Source organism: Osmia bicornis, chromosome 8, assembly GCF_907164935.1.
Source record: "Osmia bicornis bicornis chromosome 8, iOsmBic2.1, whole genome shotgun sequence".
NCBI classification, from domain to species: domain Eukaryota; kingdom Metazoa; phylum Arthropoda; class Insecta; order Hymenoptera; family Megachilidae; genus Osmia; species Osmia bicornis.
Window position 1 is genome coordinate 8,711,279 of NC_060223.1, and position 20,650 is coordinate 8,731,928.

Consider the following 20,650-nt stretch of genomic DNA (forward strand, 5'->3'; position numbering starts at 1 on the left):
AGGCATGTAAGGGATGCAGGGATGTATGGGATGTTGGGACATAAAGAAGGCAGGAATGTGAGGAATGGAGAGATGTAAGGGATGTAGAGATGTTAGGAATGCAGGGATGTAAGGGATAAAGCGATGTAAGGAATGTAGGGAAGGAAAGAATGTATGGATGAAAAGAATGTGTGGATGAAAAGAATGTAAAGATGAAAAGAATGTAGGGATGAAAAGAATGTAGGGCTGAAGAGAATGTACGGATGAAAAGAATGCAGGGATGTAAGGGATGAAGAGATGTAAGGAATGTTGGGATGTAAGGGATAAAGATATGTAAGGAATGTCGGGATATAAGGGATGAAGCGATGTAAGGAATGTAGGGATGAAAAGAATGTCGAGATATAAGGGACGCAGAGATGTTAGGAATACTGAGATGTAAGGGTTGCTGGGATGTATGGAATGCAGTGATATAAGGGTGCAGACGTAATGAAGTCAACACGTTCTTCCTCCTAAGGAGTTTGTTCAATAAGCTAAGAAGATAATCACAGCAAATTAAATGAACGCAGAAAATAAAATATGGGTATATGTATGCCTTTAGCTACCTACATGTAGCTAGCCGGAAGGAATAAGAGAAAGAAAGGAACTTGGTTTACAATATTTATAAATAATATATAATATATAAAAATATATGAAATCATTTATCTTGTTATTTTTTTTATTTTATTATAAAAGAACTTCAGCATAATGACAGTTGCTCCAAAAAATTAAAAGAATGTTTGCCCATAGAATATGAAACATAGAAAATTTAAACGATTTCCGCTATACGTAACGCGCCGATACGCTCTCTTTTGGCAAGAGTCCTGAGTATACAGAGAGTGCCACCGATGCATCGGGGTCCCTGACACCCCGGATACCATAATGTCGGAATGGAAACAGTATCATAGGCGCTTCGGGGTCTCCGACACCCCGGATGCCATAATATCGGTATGGATAGAGCATACGATTATGATTACGAGGTTCATATGTACAAGGTGAACTAATTAATAAGTATGGGGTCTTTAATTATTTTCAAAACAAGACCATTAATTTTGTTGTCTTTTATTACGAATATTATACAATTTTACTTATATTTAAAAATTCTTACGCTCTTCTCAGATTTTTATTATTTTCATTAAACATACTGGAGTTCTGATGCCAGGAACCATTTCTTTCATTCACAATGCCATCCTGCAGTGAATCAATAATGGGATGCAACAATGCTAAACTGGGAATGTAGAAATCCGGACGGATTTCTTCGTTCAATTCTGCGTCCTTGATATTATCAAGGCCAGTTCCAACCATCAACTTTTGAAATCCGCACATCGTTCCAAATTTCATGTCGTAATTGATTCTGAAATGATGAGAAACCAGAGAAACAAATTTTTGTTCGTAATATCCAATAATCGCTCGATAATTTCCTGCCTCTGGGGCTCTCCTTACTTACGTATCACCGATGAACAAGCACCTCTTTGAATCCTTCACATTGCAGAGATCGAAAAGATAGCTCTTTAATACTTCGCTGGGTTTAGCACACTCGATGGGCGTTCTACCACTTTGTTTGGTAATTATTTCAATTAAAGGACCTGGGCCTGAACGAGAAAACAGCATGAATGGGACCTACCCTAACCCATAGTACAATAAAAAACTGTAAAATAAGTTTTAGAATTACCTAATATTTTTTTATCGATGTCATAAGTGATCCACTCGTCTTGAGCTCCGCAAAGATAAAGAACATCGTTCCTTTTCAAGCAAGATATCGCGAACGCTATTTTAGCCCAATTAAAGACTACAGAAAAATCAACAACAACGGCTTTGATCGATGGTCGATCTTCTAGACTCTTTATAGACGCGAACACGTCATCTTCGTCAACCTCGAGCTAATTCCCCAAAGAAGATACATAAATATAAATAATTTAATAAAGTAAATCTACATTTGCTTACATTTTCTGGAGACAATTTGATACCAGCGTCGATCAAAGTTTGTCGAAATGGTGTCGAAGCGATAACAAACGCCTCCTCTGTAAAATGAATCTTCTTCAGGTACCAGGAGACTACTTTTCCTGGAGTTATTACCTGTTCCTGCAAAAAATGTAGTATTAGAAATTAGAAATCCAAGAGAAAATACATAAACTTTTCTATCCTACTTTTGGCCCCAATAGGTTTCCTGTACTTAAATAAAATAATCAAACGACTCACCGGTTTCACTTCCAGTCGGTTCAACTTTAATGTCTCACAATACTTGTCGATGCTATTGGTGCCATTGTTGGTCACAAGGTACAGACTCTTCCCTAGTTCCTGTAGCCTCTTCAGGGTGTCAATGGCACCCGGTATCGGCTTCTGTAGGTACCAAATGACACCTGTTCCAACAACCAGAGCAGCCGAACGTCAAGTAATCAAGTATTAATTACGACTGTAATCTATAGAAATTAACTCACCATCGCAGTCCGACATGACGACGTCAAACGAACTCAAGAAATCCTGCGCCTGTTTCCTGCTCAGAAATTCTAGGTTCTTCGTGATGGACATGGTGATCAGCTGTTAAATAATGTTTCAATTTTCACGATCCAGCACTGGTGTACCATGTAGATTGATCGATGCGAGCAGACTAATGCTGACTAATGCTTCCAACTACGACCTACCACCATCGAAGTCACCGAGTCATTAAAGACCGATTACGTTACTGATAAGCGATTTTCACAACACTTTTTGCCTGACGAGGCATGATTCGACTGCCGCATATGACTGCGGCAAGGCTAAGGTCGGTATTATACTGGGCGCATGCCTGGAATGCTCGTTTTTATTTTTTAGAATCATAAGGAACGTTGATTTCGCGTGTGAATGTCACGAGACATACCGAGACACATGGTTACCGGAATCTCTAAGAACTGAAGGCTCGAACAAGTATCAGTCAGTTTAAGACGGAAAAGATATTTAAAGTTTAACAAACGAGATTCTAAATGCCAGCCACAAAAGAACGGATGTCGTGACCTTATAGAATTTACGAATCCGAGGCTTTTTGCAGCCGAACAATGGGTCAGAATATTGTCGATAACCTGGACCGATAGCAGCCGAGTGAGAGGATGATAATAGATTCGTTTCACATTTTCATAGATTAGAAGATAAGAAGATTATTAAATATTCTTTCAACTCATGGGTAACAGTTCAATTTTCAAGATAATAGAACGAAGATTTTCAATTATCTCTCTGTTCAGAGAAAAATAAACGGGAAGAGATACCGGTATGAATGATTGAACGCGTTTGGGTTAATAGAATTTCAATTTATTAAGTTTCTTCCCTAGCCGTCAGTGTCTTGATTCTCATTTACAAAGGTATTATATGACTGTAGTGATAGTAACTAATAATCGTTGATGGTAGTAATCAATAATAACCATAATCGTAATCAACGCAATAATAATAATAAGAATAATAATAAGAAGAATTACAATAATGATCGATTCGTAATTAATATATCAATCGAAATTCGTATCTTATAATCGTCGTCATCGCTCACGACGCGTATTTAATTAATTTCGCTCGTCCCTTGACGACGGGCCGTCGAAAATCATAAAGAAAGAGAGAATAAGGAGAAACATCTTACATAGTCACAGCGATGTAAAAAAAACTTTACCCGGCTGTTTAACGTAAAATTATTTATAATCGTATCTGACTAGAAAAAATCAACTCCCTTACGTTTCTTAACACGACGATACCGTACAATAATTCGTAGGCAAGCACGGATCCAGCTAAGACGGTGGTGGGGGAAAGGCGGGAAACGCCAAGTCGTCGAAAACGTGAAATAAAATTTGTCGACTTAAAAAGAAATGAATAATCGTTTCGTAGAGATGAAAATTATGCAGTTTTGGAATTCGATGTTGATCGAACGGTTTATAACTTTCCCCCATCATTTTGTTTCGAGAACCTGGATTCGTCCCTATTCGTAGGCTATCAAGTTAAACTTGTACACGTACATAGAAACATTCGTCGCACAACAAGCATGGGAACATGATGGACGTCGCCGTGGAATTTTTATCAATTTTCTTTCTATAAGAAAAAAGGAACGAATTAAATCAGTTGAAATCGTGATGAAAGTCGTGAATAACATGAATAAGGACAAATAAGTTGAAGATTTAATAACCATCGTTTAATCGTCTGACGACAGTCGAAACACGCTTTCGTTATAGCATCCTGAATCATACTAATCCGTGGTTCACGGATCTCGACTTTTAATGCTTCGAATATTCGTTACGCGCAGTTACAAACAATTTCATGACCAGTTAAAAACGATTCGATCCAATAATCTTTCGCTTCGATCGATTAACCCTTTATAGACTTAACAGACGGTTCTGGGTTAAGTCGAGAGCCGAGTTTCAGTTGGATTGAAAGTTAAATTGGATCAAAGTAAATCAGACAAATATTCCACTTAAGATCTAAAACTAGATTAGGCCGAAGTTAAAATTTCTGTTAAGTAAAATAATTGAAATTTAAGTCTGCGTCGAGATGAAGTTAAAGTCGACTAGGGTTGAAAGTTCTGTATAGGAACCGTGCTCTATAAAGGGTTAACTGGAATCATTCAGTCAGTGAATCGTTCTGGATTCTCGAATCGTTATAATGGTCAACAGTCTCATGATTACGTGGATTAATCGTGAGCGATTTGGTAGAAAGAAATAAAATTCGATTAGAGAGCATGTCGTTTGCTCGAGGAGACTCGGTATCAGCGATTTTAAGGAAGAATGGAGGAAAGGAGGAAGGACAAGATAGGTGGAAATGGTGGAGTAGCGCGATATTAGTGACATGACATCGTGAAGTCGGTAAAGTGTTTGGAATTTGACGAAAAATTACAGTTTTCGATCCTTGAAGAGTCTGAATCGTTGCCAAAAGTGTGTAAAATTAACAAGGAACTTAAGGAAAGTTCGCCTCTTACGGGGGGAACTACCAAAGTGTTACGCTCACTTATTAATGAAACTCTACCCCATTTTGGGGGCAGACGGTTAATTGTTTAAAAGACACGAACAATTAAAGTTAGTCACTCCTTACATTCTGAAGAATAACAAACTCACACAGAAATGGTTAGCCCTGTGGTTGAACACGACTCTAAAACTAGAGGTCCCCGGTTCAAATCCTTGACTTCTAATATTTCTTTTTAATGACAGTTTCTTTCGTCTTGAGTATCTTTTACAGCTGTGCTTTAGTCGTTGCATTTATTAATAATTCATTACATACGCTGCACTTTTTATAGAATTTAAATAATATTTACGATCCCGGTTCATACATTAACATCGCTACGGCATCATAAAACACGCGCTTATTTTTTATTACAACAGCAAATTTGTATATAACATGAAGATATATAAATAATATCAAAACTCAAATTGTAAGAAATAATTGTGTGCAATGTTAAGAAAGTATACGATGCTGTAACGATGTTAATGTATGTATTCAATGGAAAACATAATTTAAATTCTATAAAAAGTGCAGCGTATATAATGAATTATAATATGTAGTTAAAAAGAAACAAACTACCATTTAAAAAAAAATGTTAGGAATCAAGGATTTAAACCCTGCACCTTCAGATTGCAGGTCATGCGTTTAACCACGGAACTAACCATTTCCACCTGAGTTTTTTAAACTTCGCAATGTAAGGAGTAACTAATTTTCATTGTTAATATCTTTTAAACAATTAGCCGCCTATCCCCAACATAGGGTATAGACGTATTCAGCTCGACGAGCGTAACACTTGGGTAGTTTCCCTCGTTAGAAAGTTAAAAAGTTTCCTTACGACGTATGAATTCGACAAGATAGCGACGAAGGTTCTAAAGTACGGCAGTCGAAGGGTGATAAGATACACTGGAAGAGCGAGATTCCACGTTTCTCGTTGTTTCCAAAATAATTAAACCGACATCACATCACCAGGTAGCGGTACACCTACGCGAAGGGCGGCGGAGACGCAAGCATTCGGTTCGTCTACTTGCCAGTTTCGTCGGTTCGAAGCCTCAAAGCCACGATTAGGTGACGATTGTGTACGAAAACGACCATACGACGTGGTATCCGCGAGGATTAATAACGCTCCACGATAGAGTTAATAATTAGTTTACAACGGTTAGCAGCGCGTGGTTAACAATTAGAAACTCGACGTGCACGAGTGTCGGCCGCCTGTACCCTGATCGAAATGATCGAATGAAGGAAGATGACAATGATAGTCCCGGCAGTGACGATTTGCGCCAGCCACTAGCATGTGTATCAAGACAATAAACACTAGCAGCACTTCGCTTGATTCGTCTGGTATCGCGATCGACGGTGCTGCGATCGTTCCTCCTGGCCCCTGTGCCATAATCGCCAGATCAAACGAAACTACGATGCCAGATTTCAAAATAAAATAATTTCTTAGACATTTTAGTCAACTAATATTGATGATATCTTTACTCCAAGCTAAGAGAACCGTCATGGATCACCATCGATCGCGTTTAACGACGAATACGAACGAAACGGTGACGATGACGGTAACATTAGTGCCAGTAGTTAGTAACGGTAGTAACGTCTACGGTTAGCACAGATTAAACTGGGACTAGGCTGGCTGTAGTTAGATCCTCGTTAATCTCGTTTAATTTAAAGCGCTTACTAGTTTAGTCGTTGTTAGTTAATTACCTTGGTAAATAAGTAATTAGGCGTTAACTAGCGGTAGTCAGGAGTAACGTGGTAAAACTGTTATTAATATTAGGTAACACACTATAAAAGAAGTCTTTCTGGGTTGATCTCGGTGTTTCCTTAATTACAGTTTTTATAGTCCTCATACAAGTTTCTCCTTTCAATATTTTGTTCTTCCTGTTTTTGCCTTCCAGCCCGGTAGGTCCGTCAACTTATCGCCTCTCCAAGCAAGGTTTTATACGATCATCTCGTTCGGTCTTATTCAAAAAAGTACGAAGTAACCAGTGAACACTATACAGTTAGATCCGCTATTGATACGCGACATTGGCTCTGCCTATCGCCGCCCTGCTTTCAGGTATTCTACCTATCTACCGACCTACCTATCCTACCTACCTGATTACGAGACCTGTCTTGTCTATCTTGTCTAATCGGACGACGAACGACGCATGGATGATGCCTTGCGAACGACTCATTGCCAGATCAGTTGTTGGTGACTCGAAAAATAATACATTAGACCACTTTAAAATGCTACAAAATGAAGTTTAAACACTTAGGCCAGATAGGTTCCTGTCATCCTACTTTACAGGGTGATATAATTCAACGAATAAGAGTTTCTTGAGCAAAGAGTTCTAGATTTATGACAAATCAAGAAATAGAAGGCCATTTTTCTAGGCCAATTTTCCCACAGCTTTTCGTTGCAAATATAAATAATCTTTAAAAAGATCTTAAGCTAGGCGTAAAATCTGGCACCAAGGCATTCTACTTGTCTCCTCTCCTCTCCTCGTTCTAGACGCGACAACGCGTGTTACATCTAATGTACATTTTTAATTAGTATGTCCGCTAATCACCGACGTTTCTCGTTTTCTTTGTGCCAAACGCGTGCCTTTCCTCGAGATTAGTCGTCGTAAATGCTTAACACGATATCGATAATACAATAGGTAATACGATTCTATTTTATTTATCGTTAAATTGTATGCTAGTTTATACGATACGACGCGCCGATCTCTTCGTCCGACGAAGAACGAAAGAGAGGGAGAAAAGAGTTGATCATAATCTGAAATCGAACATGCCATTATCATCGTCATCATCATCCTTACACGTCGTTCGTCAATAAATTCATGTTACACGTTTTTTTTGTTCTTGTTGGTGTCGTTTTATGTTGTTCATTCGTTTGTTAAGTAATCAAAATCGCACGGCGAATAGTCTCGTTTTGTATAATATGTGTAATGTATGTATGTATAATACGTACGCCCTGTTAATTAGGTTGTCACTATATAACACGTTACACGTTCCTATATACAATCATAGCAACACAGCGTATCTGTCGATCAATGGCTTAATCAATGGCTTAATTAATTTACGATTTGCTCAGGCCGATGCACGCATTTTTCATCGATATCCTTTTTATACACAACATGCATATGTAAATATGTGTAATACATATGTGATGCACCTACGGAGTGCTCAAATGGTTTCTTATAGCTTCTTTGCTTCTTTCTTTGTTCGAGGAACTACGTTCTTTTTTTTTTTTTATCCATTGTCGACGCCTCGCATCACGAAGAATATAGATTCTGATCGAAAGTTTTGTCTTTGGGAAGATTCTTGGAGTGAAATTCCATTCTCAATATGATGAAAAGTTACAATTCGTGTGTATAGAATCATCGCCACTTCGCACCCATGTCTGAACACTTGGGTCGCGTGGCTGGTTGCTACTATGAAGGGGCCAACATTGGGATAAGTTCAATTAAAGTGAAAAGTAACATCGAGGACAGAGATTAATTCTCAAAATTGTGTCAAAGTTAGAGTTGAAATTATTTCCAGAATTGAAGTAAAGTGTGAAGAAAATTAATTGACAAAGAAAACAGCCACGAGACTCAAGAGAAACATTGTTCCTTCAAGTTAAATGAAATTCACCATCGGATGTGAAGCAGCACTGGTATCCACGCGACTAATAGGAGTTTTCTTTACAAATTAAGCCGTTACCGTTTAATTATTGCACATTGAACAAACGATTACGAATGCACATTATACATGTCCCTTTTTTCACGCTTCAGTTTTCTTTTTTTCAGAAGTATATTCACTCGTGTGTGCTTCACCGTTTCATTTGTTTATATATATATATATATTTATATGTTTCTCTCATTTTTAGTGCCTACTTATTGTTAATCAAGGAGGAATGTAGTCGTAGTGGTCGCATTGGGTTGAGCGAGATAAAGAATCGTTCGAGCGAGCCGGCACGTTCATCGTCCGGTGTACAACTAATAATTGAACAGGAGACTTAATTGCTCCGATGAAAGTTCGGACATGCTAACGATTATTTAACAATTCGTTTCACTGACATTAACTGAACGAAATTATTCGTTGAATAAATCTCTTCGCCTTGTCTCGCGACTCTGATGTCATTAAATCAACGTTAACTTTAATAATGTTCCAACGAAATTAAAACGATAAATACGTCCGTTTTTTCATCGAAAGCAAGAAGAGTCCGAGGGCCAGTGAAAGGCCTCGTTGTCCTCGGAGGCACAGGTTGCACGTTCGATGATTCGATTACAAATCTGGATCAAGCATAAACCAGTCAGCGTTTTCAATCAGAGAAACTGAACCAACCGTTTGGTACTTCCCTATTCTTAATCCTGCCTATACATATATCTCTTTTCTCATTCTCCCGAAACCCTCACACGAGAATAATTTAACCGCGTTATCCTAAAATAACGATCCTTAAACGTTACGACTTCCAAAGCGTACACTAATTACGTTTAATCATTTTTTTCCTTTCACAGAGCTACAATGCCGCGTGTCCGTGTTACGGCCACCCGTTATTATCGCGCGTTTACCTATATTGTTAGCGAGATATGATCATCCACGATAGAACGATACTTTTCTTTTTAATATAATATAATAATAAAGATCGTCTGAATAAATGACTCGTCAATATTTCACGCGTGATCCGTATCGAATATACATCATATATATATATACATATATAATATACATATATATATTTGCGTGTATAATAATAAGTTATATATATATATTTTTAGTACGGAGCTCTATGTATAACGATTTTCGTCCTTCATGTTGGGGATATTCAATTCCTTACGATAATTACTCTATTTATATCGTTTCTCGCGTGGTCCGCCATTGATGGAACAGGGGCATTATCGTTCACGATTACGGATTTCACTGGTACTGCCCCTTCCGATTAAAGACGGCAAGGACCACGGCAAAAATTTTATAATTTTATAAGGCCCAAATATTGTGCGCTACCTTTAGTTCGACGATGGAAAGTACGCGAAGTGATCGCGAAAGCTTGGAACGCTTGGACGCGCGTCTGGGCTCAGTTTCTCCGATTTATTCTGTTGGCCGAGCGGAAGTCTGGCGTTCAAGATTGCGACTAACTCATGCTTGACCCATTACCACACGCGGACAAAACACGACGTTGTTCTTCGTCGGAACGATCAAGTCTATAGTGGCTGCAAGATGCTGTCCCCGGTTGGTCGGCGTTGGCAGGCTCGTATTTGGCACACCCTAAACTCTCCGCTACGTTCACCGACGATACACCAGGCCAGTCGGTAGATCTATCTCGCTGAACACCAGCCTCGAAGCCTTCTGGCTATCCGGTAGGCGGACTAGAGGTTAGAATCCGACTCGAAATCTTTTCAAATACACACGTGTCCTTGCTTCAGTCGGTTAGCACAGACCACGGACGACGAAAAGCGCGACGATTCGACAAACGGTTGATCGTCAACCGGTAGCTCCTCTTTTCGGTCCTGCTCGCGTTTCTCTTCTCAGCACTCGACTCCCTAGGCGACACCCCCTAAGGGATGACCATAGAGAACAACGCCTGTCCGGTCAGGCTACTACGCCGGCCCGTGGGCCAGTCTTCGTGCTACACCCTCTGGAATGCCTTGCCAATGCAGAATTTCTGTCTCTTCTAGCTCTCCACGGAAGCAACGGGCTCAGGTAGCGCTGCCCCGCGCCATAGAGTCGTTGTCGTCGCTCCTCCGATGACGATTGTTCGACGACCGACGGTATCCGTCGGTCCCGACCACGTTGTCGCTGTTGCTGGTGGTGCTGCTGACAGATACAGTGTCTTCCGTGTCTGGGTCCGCCCCAGAGGGCACCAGCATGGTAAGTGGCGACGAAGACGACGAGGAGGAGGAGGATGAGGACGAGGTTGAGGGAGGAGAGGAGAAGGATGCGTTGCCTCGATGGTTGGTGAGGTTGCCCGCCGCTTTAGGGCGCTGTCGTCGTGGTGTAAGCGTAGGCGTTTGAGACTTGCCCGGAGCTTTGCCCGTCGTCGGCGACGACGTCGACGTGGATGCAACGCGCTCGTACGTCGACGACGACGCCGTCGTTGTTCCAGAGGGCAGCTGGTACCTGTCTGTAGGCACAGCTTGTTGTAGTTGCATTCCGACACGGAGGTCGTCCCTCTGTCGTTGTACTGGCTGCTGGGATTTTTGCAGGCTCCGTTGTGCTTTCCTGGCCACGTTGGACCCGCTTCTGGTGTTGGCGGACGAGGAAGAAGACGAGGATGACAGGGGGTAGGCGGTGCTGGTGACCGTTGCACCAGCTGAGCTGGTAGTTGTAACCGCTGATAGAGCTGCTTCCGGTGCACCGTCAGCCATCGGTGACCCCGCAGCGCTCGATAGGCCGCGTAGGTGAGACTCAGGAACAACGACTGGAGGACGTTGCTGCTCGTTGCTGCCCAAATCGCCAGCGCAGCCGTAATCGTAGCTGCAGCATAGCTGCCCGTCCTACGGAGAGGTTCGTTGGACACTGGGTTAGCCAACGACGGAACCAACGAACCAACCGGCTTTTGTTGTTCGTTTTGTTTTCTTTCGCCTTCTTCCGTATTCACGGGACACTCGTCCTCTCTCGAAACGAAAAGTCTTGGCGTTGCGATTGCGTGCATATCTTTTTTTTTTTTTTTTGGGTGCGTTGTGCGGTACATGAGGGGGCAAGAGATGACCAGAAGCGAAACATTGATACAGTGCCCAATTATACGAAACACCCTCTACTGTTCGTAGTGGAATAGTATTTAATCGAATTTAATGTGTTTTTTCATAAATTTTGAAAAGAGACAAGTATTCAAATTTGGCAACTATCTGAAACACCGTATCTAAAGGTGTACAAGTGTCGTTTGAAAAAATTGGATGCACCATTTTTGCGTGAAATTGTACCTTTGAACGTGCACAGCCGTACAGCGATTCTAGTGACTGAAAGTGACCGATATGTTGGTAAATTTGAACGAGAAAACTAAACAGGTCATCCTTATCGGAACGCAACGTGACTCCAAGACTTTTCGCGTCGCGGAAGGGTTAATTTAGGTAATCCTCCACATAGTATGTAATTCATTGTTTCGTTGAAACAGCACACGGTGTGTTCCGCAGTGGAGATAGGATATCCACGTGAAAATCCGTCGTTCGCCCGTTTCCTTTCTTCATGTCCGGTACGATACCTTTCTCTTTTCATCGTGACGATCGATAATGCATTGCTTTACGATCACAATTACAAGAAATCGACTCATGACAATCATGCTCTGACATTCGGGGGACAAAACAATGAATTTCCATAGTATGTATCTGACACCTGAATACAACGTGTCTGGGTTTCCACTACTTTCCGTCACGATTCTGGTAATATAATCGAATTTCAATCATTACACTACAAATTTTCAAAATTATGCTAACGCATTGACTGCTGTTGAATGTCAGCGGTGACCAGTACTATCAATTATAATCAAATAAAATTTTATATATGTATATTACATGTTAATTTTATGAATCTTACATGTTAAGTTGAAAGATAAAATAATTGTATTCTGCATATAGTAGACTTTTTATATTATTATCTGATGGACTTAAGCTTCGTATCTGAATAAATATGTAACTTTCAATATTTTTTACAATGCTTTATGCCAGAATCGTTGACGGACAATATTCGATAGACAGAGAGAAAGAGACTCTTGGTGCTTCTATCGAATCTCGAATGCAGATCAGAGGAGGGTGCAAAAGAGGCTCAAGTGTAACGAAACCATAATTGAAATAAAAAAGAAGATCGAAATAAAAGAGAAACGAACCAAAATGCAATCTGTGTGTTCGCTCGTGTGCGTGTGCGTGCGTCTGTCACCACGTGCGCCGTGCGCCCCGACCGATACCAATTTCAAATCCTTATATTTTTTTTTCCTCTCATATTTTATCATCAATGACGGTGTATCATCGAATGTGCCCGAATCAAATGACCCGTGTTGCTTGAAATTACTTGAATCGTTTAGCCAGAAGAGCGTGAGGTGAGTCGGTGCATGCGAATCTTTGTAAACGTGCAGTCAGCCATTAAGTACCAAGATGGAGGATCGTAAGTATCTTGATCGATCGATCGACAATCGTTTAATTACATTCGAAATAAAAATGAACAGATTATCGGTCGATGAAAGAAAGCGTAATTTTTGTATTACTGAAAATAATACAAAAATCCAGCGAATAGCAGTGTTATTCAAATTAAAAATGCAATTGAACAATTGTTGATACGTCGATCAAGAACAGTTTTTGTAAGATTTCAATGAAACATGCGACGTGCTCGCGTGACCCACAAATTGGGAAACCGGGGTCAATACAGTCTGGTGACCAGCGTGCGGCGAATAACGAACGCCAGAGACTTTTCTACGTATCAGGTTACACGCAGATCACTACTATGTAGAATCTAAATCAACGGTACACAGAATAAAGTAAAACTAAAAGAAAAATAAGATAGAATCAAGCACCAGTAGGGTGATTCATGGACGTAAGAATCTATGGACGAAGCCCAAAGTCTATCTCTATTAGAAGACGAGTGGAAGGTGGCTCCATCTACGCCACCGTAACTCCGGAGAAGCCAGTGGCTCCATCTACGCCACCGTAACTCCGGAGAAGCCAGTGGCTCCACCTACGCCACCGTAACTCGAAGAAGCCGATGGCTCCACCTACGCCACCTTAACTCCTGCTATACCAGAAGCAGATAGCAAATCCTCCGAATGCCTTACGAACACTGGCTCTGTTCACATATTCTTACGTTCATGGGGTGGCTTCGAAGAGCTAAGGCCACCCGAAGCAGGCAAAAGGAAAACGAAAGCACTCGAGCTCGTGATTTAGTCATGGACAATAAACAATAACAGTAAGAAGAGAGACATTAATTAAAAAAGAAGAATAGGCGGGTAGAAGAGATTATAGGTGAGGTAGAAGTGACGTGATTACCGATGCACACAACACGCGCTATTGCTCACCAATTGGGCGCAGTACGGCACCTGCAAGGATACCCATCGTTAGGCTAGTCAGGTTAGTCGTTCACGAGCAATGTGTCAATGTAAATATGTGTATATATATTATATATGTGTGTGTGTGTGTATGTATGTGTGTGTATAGTGATGGGGTTAAACAATTTCGCAGCATGTTTGTACAGCACTCGTTTCGCTCTTTCGTGTTTGCGTAGCACATTGACCCATTTCGTCTGGTCGATCCATTTAAATCATTTTTGTTAATCATACTTTCAGTTCAAAATTAGAAATTAATGATTCAATTTTTAAATCTAGTAAAATACTTCTAGGTATCCCTAGACGTGATTCAAGTAACTTCTCGGAAATCTTGTTTCATGTAACAGATTGTTTAAAGCTTTTTTCTTTTGTTACTCAATAATAGCGAATGGATCGACGAAAACGAGGGTATGTTACACGCTATGAAGTTGCTTTCGCTTTTGTTACGAGGCAAATGCGTATATGTAGAATACGATCCATGCAGGGCCGACCCGAAGCAGTGAGAGATTTTCAACATTGAGCCATAGTTCTTGTGGAGATCGATTGAAATTGATCAGAGTTTCGTTCTCTTTCTTTTTTTTTTTTGACGTTCGATCGTCTACATTTTTCGCGGCAGTGTTCAATCAGCCCGTTAATTTCAGTACGAAGTATTGGTTCCTTTGATTAACAAAAGAAAGCCCTTCAAGAAGGCTTCTCTAGGAAAAATGGCAATATGGTGGAAAGAGACCCCGCCTTCCTCTATCGACTTTCTCCCTAGGGAAGTCTACCATGCTCGACACTGTACAATTCTATTTTAACGATGGTACAAAGTCATCGATGCTGTCCAAGAAACCAATAAATCGCATCGATCGATCAAGATGCATCGAAAACAAATTGGTCGCGAAAGCTGTATTGTTTTCGTCCAAGCTATTTAACACCTGGTTCATACAGTGAGCGAGGGTCAAATAAAAAAAAAAAAGAACAGACTGTACGATTGGTTAAATCAATCACTACAGAAATAATAATAACGACAATAATAATGATTCTCGTTTCTACGTTACGGAAGAGAGTGTAATTACTCTGATCATTGGAGAGACATGCAAAACAGTACGTATATATATATATATACGGTGCTGAGCTTAAAATCTTCTTTTTCTCCGTACAGTATACGTGAAATACTAATAAATAATATGAACACTGCCGCGTGCAAGGCAGCCAACGAAATAAAATAGTACACATAATCTAAAGAAAAATATTAAGGCTAGCTTAGGGACGCCCCCGAACGTGTCGCTGAACGCTAGTACCTCCAGAACAAAGATTTTGGAATAATTTACATGTGGTGAGTACAGCTTCAGGTCGCATTATGACAAAGACTAGCATCACGCAATGGTAGTTCGTGCTGAGAGAATAATTTTTTTTGTTCAGATTATGTTTGATCTAAGTTAGTCTGGGTGAGGATAAGTTTAAGATGAGCTAAATGATACTAATTAGGATAGCGTCAATCAATTTTTCTCTCAACGTACGAAATACCAAAAATTGAACGCAAATAGCTTCGCAATGTTGACTCGCGTTATACACACCGCAAAAATAAATGGCATACTGAAAACAAAATCACAGTCAGCACGGTAAATACCTTGTAATTGTACAAGGATTACCTAGTGACATGGTAAAAAAAAAATGGCAGATAGACGAAAAAAGATAGAAAGAAAGAAAGAGCGAGAGAGAGAGAACAACGGTATACATATGGCTAAGTGGTGTGTGGCTTCCTTGTACACGTGGCGGACGAATCATTTTGTAAATGTTAAGATAAGTGCGATGACTAGTCCATTGTCCTAACATAATCTGATAAAAAAAGAAATTATTGGTATTATAAACACCTTTCGATTCTCTGGAACTCGTTGCAAATAAAAATGTTAAAATTGAGTATCCGAACTCCTTTACACATAATAGAAAAATATTTATGATTATTGTTTGATCAAGTTAGTTACACGAATGGTTCACTGCTGCCCATGCAACACGCAAGCGATGTTAATTAAAATTCGTTACAAAGAAAGCATGTACGCAAAACGGGGAATAGAAATATAGAAAGAAAGTTAAAGATGAAGAAAAAGGATATTGAATGATCCGCCACGTGTAACAGAATGTACACTGATTTTCATTTTTCACGATGGACGCCTGCCGCACAGCAACTGGTCGCACCTCGACGTGACACAGTGAGCGCAACTGTTCAAATACATGTATGTACATCACAGATTCACGGCTAAATAAAGGCGATACTTAACATTTCTTTGTTTTTCTTCATTTACTGACCTTGAGCTCTTGATTTCGCGCGAAAAGAGAGCGCGACGAGAAGAAACGCGTGGCTAGAATTTTTCTATAATGAGTGGAGGATCGGGCCATCGTTTATTCTCCGTCATTCGCCTCTCTCTTCCCTCACGAACCCCCCTATCCTATCCGAATCCTGTGAGACCGACGACTCTTCGGCCCCTCGACGCGTCGAGACCTGACGCCCTCCTTACCTTGCACTCGCACGTGGTGCACTTGTCATGGGGATCCTGCCAGGAGCTGCCACTGTCATGAACGATGCCGGAGTAACTGCAAGGCCTTGGACGTGTCAACATTGAGAGAGAAGTACCATTTCCGGGTAGTTCTCTCGCGCATGGATCGTCCTCGCAACGCGGACAACAGTCCCCGTCCTCCGTAACGGGATTCGAACAGCTAACCGGTGGACACTCCATCTGCCAGCAGTCTATTTCACCGTACTGTAACCAGCCAGAGGGGTGATCGTCACCGAAATTCAAATAAAACATGATTTGAAACTTAAATTGTCGAGGTTTATCATCGTTACCAGGCATTCGCAAGTCTGACACTGGTATATCCATCGTTCACCGCTCCTGAAGACTAGGTGATGAAGCTCCTGATGCCTGCAAGAGGCTGCAGGATCGCACTGAGGACAGCATTTGTCCCTGTGACTTCCAGGGGCGCTGCAGTCGCAAACGGGATCCCTACAGGTGATGACCCCGTCCTTGCAAGTACATCTTCTGCAAGGATTACCGGCTGGTGCCAGAGTCTCACCGTTTTTAACCTCTTGATTTTCGAACAAACAACCTGTGTAAATCAATGCAAACGTCCATTACTACATAACGATTCGTTTTACGATAAGTATCGACGAGAAACAAAAGTACACTCACTCAATCTACACTCTTCCGCGGTGTGATTGTCCTCCTGAGGCGGGCATACGCACTCGTATCCACCCTCGGTGTTGACGCACTTAGCGCTAGGGTGACACGTGTGCCTCCTCTCGATCGTTTGATCGTTACACTCGTCGATATCGAGACACTGGGTGCCTTGGGTGCTGTCGTGAAGGGCGCTTCTGTAACCGGGTTTGCAGCGGCAATAATACCATCCAGGCATATTGAAACAAGTTGACGACTGATGACAACGATGAAGATCGCTCGCGCACTCGTCCAGATCGAGCTCGCAACTGTTGCCTATGTAACCACGGCGACATGAACATTTTCCTGGCGCCACGCATTCGCCACCGTTCTGACAGGTCTGATTGCAGACCGCTGAAGAAAGCGGAAAAGAAGAGAAGAGGTTTTTAGTTGAAGCTTTGTCGATGCGAACCATTAGGACGGACGGTAGTAGTAGTAGTAGTAAAAGGAACGAGCAAGTGATAAAAAATGAAGCAAGGAAATGGAATACTGTACGTTTGCAGGTGTAGCCATCGCCAGTGTAGCCGTCCTTGCAGATGCAATAGTAACTGCCCGCGGTGTTCACACAGGTCGCGTGTTGGTCGCACGTGTGGTGGCCAGTCGCACACTCGTCGAGTTCGGCGCAGTTGAATTTGTCCACTCTATGGTAGCCCGGAAGACACTCGCACGTGTACGAGCCGATCACGTTCACGCATTTTGTATTAGCGTTGCAGTGATGACCTTCCGAGCCACCTTGTTGTTTACACTCGTCTATGTCTGTGGTGTCAACAGGTTAACCAGATCAGCATTGGTCGTTGGTTAATTTGTACGGTGCCATACAGGATGCTTCATTTTGTTCGCGTGAACTATGGGGGACAATTGCTTTTTGATACTTTCAATAATTTGAATCTATCTTGTCCGCGAGCAGGAATCCAACAGACTCGTTTTTAACCGGTGAGACAGGGATGATCATTTAGATTGAGGATTACAGGATCTAATTTAACTCTGACCGACGTATATCAGACCCCAGCTCACCGCAACTACACCGATCAACTCACAGGGCACCTGTGGATCCCACTCTTGGACTCTGCGACAGCACTCAAGCGATTAACATGCTCCAAGCAGTTAATAATAATGAAACACCCTGTATAAGCATTGAAACACCTTGGTTAGGTTACAGAGTTGCGATTGTCGCTGATTCAGGCGATTCGCAATTTGTTTAACAAGAAACACGAGGCATGTAATCGCAACTATGTAACCGCGTTCCTTGACAAGAAATGGCAAGAAAATCGATCCGGTGGCGCACCATTCGATCGGATACATAGATTTGTTAATTGCACAGGTAGAGAAAAAGTTAGAGATCAATTAGGTACCGTGACAGTTATGACCGTCCCCTTGGAAACCAATATCGCAGTGGCAGGCGTACGTTGTCTGCAGGTTCAGGCAGGATGCATTAGCGTGACACTTGTGGCCCTTCGCGCAGTAGTCCACCCCTGGTTAAATTTGGTTAGCAAAGGCGAATGCAGAGACAGTTAGAACATTCTATTAGCGATTTAGTAGTTTTGTTCAGCGGTAAAAGGCGATCGGAGTCGCTTTTCAGCAATCGCCCCTTTTTTTAGTTAAGTAGTAAACTGGCATGCTTGCCATTCGGTGAGGGGATCAGTCGAGAAACAGAGTAGGGAATAGTTTATTCAGAGGACATTTTGATACAACCAAATGACATAGAATGACATGCATCGATTTTTTTTTTGTTCGATATTTAATGAACTCTATTTGGGTCTAAACGCTACAACCCTTTATTAGCTTTCTTTAAATGAAAATGTTATGAGAGTTATGACGAAGCAATGAACGTACCTGGGCAGAATTTGCAGCATTCCTCGGCTACGCTGATCTGTTCGCTAGGAGGACAAGGCAATGGCGGACATCTGGTTTCCGTGTCAAATCTCTGGCAAGTGAAACTTCCGTCGAAACAGTCGCACTCGACGCACTGTTTCGGCGAGACTTTCTCGCCGTGATCGTAAATCACGCCATGCAAGTAACATTGTTCTGCAGACAACGAGCAATGTTCGAAATTAATTGGAATCGAGAGAAATGTTGGTTTTAGCGAAACACATAAATATTTAGAATTTCAATTCCCAAGTTTCCCCGCGAATCCATTTGTCATTATCATTAATTAATTATTTAATCGTCATTTGTTCGACCTAACTCTACAGTCGCTTCGAGTAGCGAAAATGTTAATCTCCTTAGAGCCCCAAATTCTAAAACCGCTATGAAGCTTATAAGCATATTCCAAGCAACGTTTCATGATTCTGTATTAGTGATGAGCTTACTCAAACAGATCGGACAGCACTGTCCTTGAGGAATGACAGGATTCTTGCAAGTGACAGCAGCACAGGGCGTTGGTCGGCACTCGATTTCACCATGGACACAGGAACACTGTTGGCAACCCTTTTCCCATGTGGCGCCGTCCTCGTGTACCGTGCCGTTTGCCCTGCACGATTTTTGGCACTCGCACTCCTCCACTCTGCTTATTCTGCCCTCTGCAGCGGCTAGCTAAAAGGAATGATGTCAGTGAGCTGGAAGGAACCCCAGGCTACGCGTCTACCGTGCACGTTGTACTCACTCTACGCGATAGTTCGTTCAGATTATGCATCAGCTGGTCGATCGTGTTTTGCAGTATAGAAAATTGACCGCAGGTGGGACAGGACGAATCGAGTTGGGGACACTGTGAAAGATAGCCATGGGGGCCGGGTATCAACTTCACATCCTGTAGAGCACCCTATGAAAATCGTATAAACTTGTCTCACTCGACGGTAAATGACCGCTTTACGATAGGATAAGCGATACATAAATAATATACATATATGAAATAATTGATGAGAAACCAAGAATATACCGTTGGTTAGCCTTTTTTAATATTTAAGTAAGTTAAGGAAAGGAAAAAAAGAAGACGTTTGACAAGACGAGGCAGGCCGTAATTGCAGATGTCCTCGTGAAAAATCATCGTTGACACTGCACCAGATAAAATTGGGTAAAGGGGATAGGGAAGAGGCAGTCGTACCTTGAAGAGAAAGTGCTTGACGTTTCTCTGTCCTACCCAGAGCTGAAGTTCAGGCAGAGTGAAATTTGTGTCAGGTGGTCCAGGCCTGAGCAACCGCCTGTACAATGGATGACAGTCGACGAGCAGCTCGACCTGCGAGCCGCTTACACTTAGGGCGACCCTGTGCCAGGTCCCGTCGGCCAGTCGGAAAGGAAACGTCTCCTCGTGGACCTTCCCGTCGCGACGGGATACGTAATGAAGTCGAAGCTCGTTCTTACGACCGCTGCTCTGCAGCTCCAAATATCTACAAAATAATTGTGTTTGTCCATATTATCCTAACAAATGTCCTACTTATTCCCTTTTTTTTTTCTAACTTTCTACGTAATAGTTTCGCTTATTGGGATCTACCGGTACGCATCCTGGTGACACAATTAGGCGGATAATTAACTGCATGAATTACTGTATAACTACATAATCGAATAACTTAAC

At 41.7% G+C, this 20,650-nt stretch overlaps 2 protein-coding genes across 6 annotated transcripts in view; both read right to left on the reverse strand.

Moving 5' to 3' along the window:
* Positions 1-1,067: 1,067 nt before the first annotated feature.
* Positions 1,068-2,898, reverse strand: LOC114873757 (4-nitrophenylphosphatase-like). Its single transcript, XM_029182412.2, has 6 exons — positions 2,454-2,898; positions 2,215-2,375; positions 1,960-2,097; positions 1,688-1,895; positions 1,463-1,607; positions 1,068-1,369 (listed from the first exon to the last, which is right to left on the reverse strand). The coding sequence occupies exons 1-6, from the start codon at positions 2,542-2,544 to the stop codon at positions 1,120-1,122; spliced, it is 993 nt and encodes a 330-aa protein (XP_029038245.1). The 5' UTR covers positions 2,545-2,898; the 3' UTR covers positions 1,068-1,119.
* A 383-nt stretch (positions 2,899-3,281) lies between these two features.
* LOC114873754 (protein kinase C-binding protein NELL1-like) overlaps positions 3,282-20,650 on the reverse strand; it is a 47,256-nt gene continuing 29,887 nt past the window's right edge. For 2 of the 5 annotated variants that reach the window (XM_029182407.2, XM_046286906.1), the window contains exons 4-14: positions 20,183-20,465; positions 19,745-19,900; positions 19,452-19,674; positions 18,976-19,167; positions 18,495-18,614; positions 17,638-17,898; positions 17,119-17,496; positions 16,776-17,035; positions 16,447-16,689; positions 13,893-13,942; positions 3,282-11,417 (exon numbers count right to left, since the gene is read on the reverse strand). In XM_029182407.2, the coding sequence (XP_029038240.2) occupies positions 10,595-11,417; positions 13,893-13,942; positions 16,447-16,689; positions 16,776-17,035; positions 17,119-17,496; positions 17,638-17,898; positions 18,495-18,614; positions 18,976-19,167; positions 19,452-19,674; positions 19,745-19,900; positions 20,183-20,465 (2,989 nt within the window). In that variant the 3' untranslated portion in view covers positions 3,282-10,594. The remainder of the gene's footprint in view (positions 11,418-13,892; positions 13,943-16,446; positions 16,690-16,775; positions 17,036-17,118; positions 17,497-17,637; positions 17,899-18,494; positions 18,615-18,975; positions 19,168-19,451; positions 19,675-19,744; positions 19,901-20,182; positions 20,466-20,650) is intronic. The other 3 variants (XM_046286903.1, XM_046286905.1, XM_046286904.1) reach the window with 3 other exon arrangements.

Excerpts from the sequence above, each read along its gene's own strand:
- LOC114873757 (XM_029182412.2), bottom strand. The coding sequence starts at position 2,544 with ATGTCCATCACGAAGAACCTAGAATTTCTGAGCAGGAAACAGGCGCAG. Across the intron at positions 1,896-1,959 it reads TCAAATTGTCTCCAGAAAAT|CTCGAGGTTGACGAAGATGA; the intron begins GTAAGCAAATGT and ends TTGGGGAATTAG. Across the intron at positions 1,370-1,462 it reads TGCTTGTTCATCGGTGATAC|AATCAATTACGACATGAAAT; the intron begins GTAAGTAAGGAG and ends TCATCATTTCAG.